Here is a 3,619-nt window from a genome sequence, read left to right on the forward strand (position 1 = left end):
TTGTTTTCTAAACTCATTGTTTAATTATTCTAAAAGGAAATGTTCGTATCAAATGAAAATGAAAGGTACTTCGAAACAACTAGTTACGTTTGGAAATGATTTCAAATGGATAACAACAAACAGCAAAATATAACATAAATTTTATAATCACTTCTTGTTGGCAAGGAAGAGTCCCCATCTTTGCTCACCAGTGGAGCTTCGGACTAGTTTTGCTTTCCAACCATCGACTATTTCGTTGTAGTCCTCCTGAATTGAATTCAATCCCAAATGAATGAGGGAAAATAACACTAAAAACAAAAGAAAATATTACCAAGCATTGAGAAGAAAACAAAAGAAGTGAAAATTCACCGCAGAAAAATCCCGAATGAATTCCTCCTTCTCCTTTTCTATAGTACTTAGTTCACGTTCCAAAACTCGAATGAACTGAAAGGCACAAACATGAAGCAGCATTTTAGATACGAAAGCACGATGACATATACTTGTAATTGTAACTATTACGGATCAATGAAGAAACTATTAATACCTGATCAGTGCGATCCTCTGCAATGACGTCGTCAAAGCCAGCATCTTGAAGTATCTGTTGGAAGAAATAAAAATCCATAATGAGCTTGCATGCTAAGAAATCAAGAGCAACTACTAACCATACAAGAGTTGAATGAGATGTCGTTGAACTTACCTGACCATATGCTTTTACGTCGTGTAGATCATATCCTCTCTGCTTGATATACTCAGCAAACTCTTCACTCGGAGTTCCGTCACTTCTGCAATAATCACTGATGAGAACCTTACCTCCTGGCTTCAACCACTTGTAAAAAGTTTTAAACAGCGCAGGTTTATCCTGCAATAGATCAATAGTTCAGGAATTTTGGGTATGAAGAGACTCTAAAGAGAGAGAAAAGGAAAAGCAAATACTTTAAATAACCAATTACAGAGTGACATATATAGCAGGATTACCATATTGAAACATCGCTATATAGTATGATAAACCATTCTGGTAATTTCCAGGAAAAAAATGCATAAAAGAGAGAATGAAGTTAGTCTTTTTTTTTTTTTAATATATCCTTGAGTGTTCAGGCCAGAAACGGGATTGGTTTTTTAATAACAATTACTGAGTCGGAAATTGTCAACCAGCTCAACCATATTTTTATGAATGAGAACTAGAAAAAAAATAAATGAATGCTATTTAAAAATGAGGTTGCCGAGGAATATGGAGATTTTTCTTACTTGAATGTGTAAGATTGTATCCCGGCTGTATATCACGTCAAAAGTATTATCAGGATAGGTTTTTGTGGTACAATCAGCAACCTCAAATTCAACTGGGCATTTGCGTCCAATGGCTCGCTCAAGACCAAAAGAGATCATATTGATGGAGAGATCAATTCCAACAACCTCGACATCGAAGTTCTCTGCCATATAAAAGTCACCTCCCCCAATGCCACAACCAACATCTAGGACTTTTTGACCAGGCTTCAATTCTAGCTTTGAAACAAATTCTTTGGTGGTCTCTACATAAACAAAAAGGTAGACTTGATGAATAACAATTAAATGTAAATAGATTAAACAATTAAATGTAAATAGATTAAACAATAAAGGACCCTTTGGTTCACAGGTTCGAGAAGCTTATATTTGTCTAGCATAAACAATAACATTTGGCTTTCAGATGCTTCAACAGATTATCTTAACTCACCCTACTCTATTGAGATAGTTAATCAAATAATAAAAGATGCCTAGGTGACAGGAGTCCATACCACTAAGTGCATTTATGGTTTGCGCACGAGGCCAAGTCCAATGGCTCATTGATTTAATTTGTCGTGGGCTAAGTCAAGGAAGGAGTTTGAGGCATTTTCCCCTAGGTTTTTCGTCAATTCAATATATTCATAGACTAATCTCTTACGTATATATATTTTTTTCTCTAATCTGCTCCCAAAAACTTTTAGAATTTGAAATAAAATATATATAATGAGCTAATAAACAATGAAAGAAGAGAACCTATGTACATTTACAAGCCTGACTTCTCACTATTATGAGCTAATATAGATTCTTTCGTACAAAATAGACTAATTTCACTTATCAACTATGATAGATTTCCACTCAGGAAAAATTATACAAGTAGAGATTGGTAGATCATAATAATATAAACCTTAAAATAACCAAGATTCGTGTGGACAAAATATTAACCAAAACATACTCAAATTGCAATGTGCTGACATAAATATAGAAAATCATCTAAATAGCATTGAAAAGAAGATAATGGCAGCAGAGTACAAGAAGAGGCTTAACAATAAGGCTTACCAATTCCTCCTGTACTTACAAAACCTTGACCAAATACACGCTCGTAGCGCAGTATTCCATTACATTTATATTGAACATTATCTAAAAACCTCTGGAATCCTTTGTCTTCCTGTGAAAAGACTTTCTGCCATATCCAGCAAATCTATGTAAAAACAAAATGTGCATTTTGTTAGTAATGAACTTTTTTTTTTTCCATAAGAAATCATTTCATTGATAAATGAAATATTCAAAGATACAATATGTTCCAACTTCCAAAAAACAAGTGAACCAAACAGTCGACCCCATCTAAAGATGAAAAATAACAATGATAACCTGGGGGGATGTCAAAAAAGTGATAAAAAATACAGAAAGATGTAAAATGGATTGTCGATGCAAACATTAAGATTGTTAGTAATAAACATTAAGAAACATAAAAAAGTACAATGAGACCAAATTCCACTTGCAAGTACCTGGTTTTGGTTCTTCTTAGTTCGTACGTACGCCCCTATACATTTGCTGCTTACAAGGGATAATTCATAGGAGTTTGGCAGAGTCCTATCATATAGGTCGATGCCCAATCGTTTAGCTAAAGCTATGCGATCGTCTTGCAAAAGCTATGCAATCGTTTAGCTCATCGCTTAGCTCGGTCTGTTGCCTACAGATACTACACGATCGTTTATTTTGGGCAAGAGATCATCTAGCAAAAGCTATGCGATCGTTTGGTATATATTGTACGATTATTTAACTTGCCACTACACGATCGTTTACTTAGCTCAAACTGTCGTTTAGTAAATCTATATTTACTTGACGACTCCATGGGATCCTTTTTGTCCAGAGAAAAACTCAAAACCATTTTTTTAGCTTTTGTAAAGCCTTACTAAAATTAGGAAAACAATGTTCCTTTTAACTCACGGTTACCATGAATCCAATAACCACCCATTCAATTGGTTATTAAAGAAAAAAATAATTATCCAATAACTAATATTATTATAAATATAAATGATAACCAACTTATCATACTACATTTATAACCTATAGTTTTAATATTTCATCTCATGAAACATATAAACCATAGTTCTTTTTCTATTCCATGGCACTTAATGTAAATCTCATTTACATCAATCCTCCATTAGATGTATCTTATACATAATACTGATTATATCATATATAATCAAAATACCTCCTGTCAATTTGAACATTTTAAATCAACACCAAGAATTGATCCTCAACTGAATTCATTGAGCTAACAAGGGGACCTTTTGAACCTGTAGCTCGAAGCTCCAACGGTACGTCAATAACTGACTAAACTCTTTAGTTACGGGACCCATCATCTATTAACTGCCAGACA

At 33.8% G+C, this 3,619-nt stretch overlaps 1 protein-coding gene across 1 annotated transcript; it reads right to left on the reverse strand.

Annotated features, from left to right (window-relative positions):
* Positions 1-2,812, reverse strand: LOC150030301 (phosphoethanolamine N-methyltransferase 2-like). Its single transcript, XM_090309846.1, has 7 exons — positions 2,742-2,812; positions 2,293-2,434; positions 1,225-1,505; positions 677-838; positions 524-577; positions 349-423; positions 1-246 (listed from the first exon to the last, which is right to left on the reverse strand). The coding sequence occupies exons 3-7, from the start codon at positions 1,411-1,413 to the stop codon at positions 148-150; spliced, it is 579 nt and encodes a 192-aa protein (XP_090165972.1). The 5' UTR covers positions 1,414-1,505; positions 2,293-2,434; positions 2,742-2,812; the 3' UTR covers positions 1-147.
* Positions 2,813-3,619: the final 807 nt, after the last annotated feature.

The sequence above is a fragment of the Benincasa hispida genome, unplaced genomic scaffold (assembly GCF_027475165.1).
Source record: "Benincasa hispida cultivar pf3 unplaced genomic scaffold, pf3_genome.v1.1 HicScf329, whole genome shotgun sequence".
Taxonomy (NCBI): domain Eukaryota; kingdom Viridiplantae; phylum Streptophyta; class Magnoliopsida; order Cucurbitales; family Cucurbitaceae; genus Benincasa; species Benincasa hispida.

Excerpts from the sequence above, each read along its gene's own strand:
- LOC150030301 (XM_090309846.1), bottom strand. The coding sequence starts at position 1,413 with ATGGCAGAGAACTTCGATGTCGAGGTTGTTGGAATTGATCTCTCCATC. Across the intron at positions 578-676 it reads ACGTAAAAGCATATGGTCAG|ATACTTCAAGATGCTGGCTT; the intron begins GTAAGTTCAACG and ends TTCTTCCAACAG. Across the intron at positions 424-523 it reads CAGAGGATCGCACTGATCAG|TTCATTCGAGTTTTGGAACG; the intron begins GTATTAATAGTT and ends TGTGCCTTTCAG.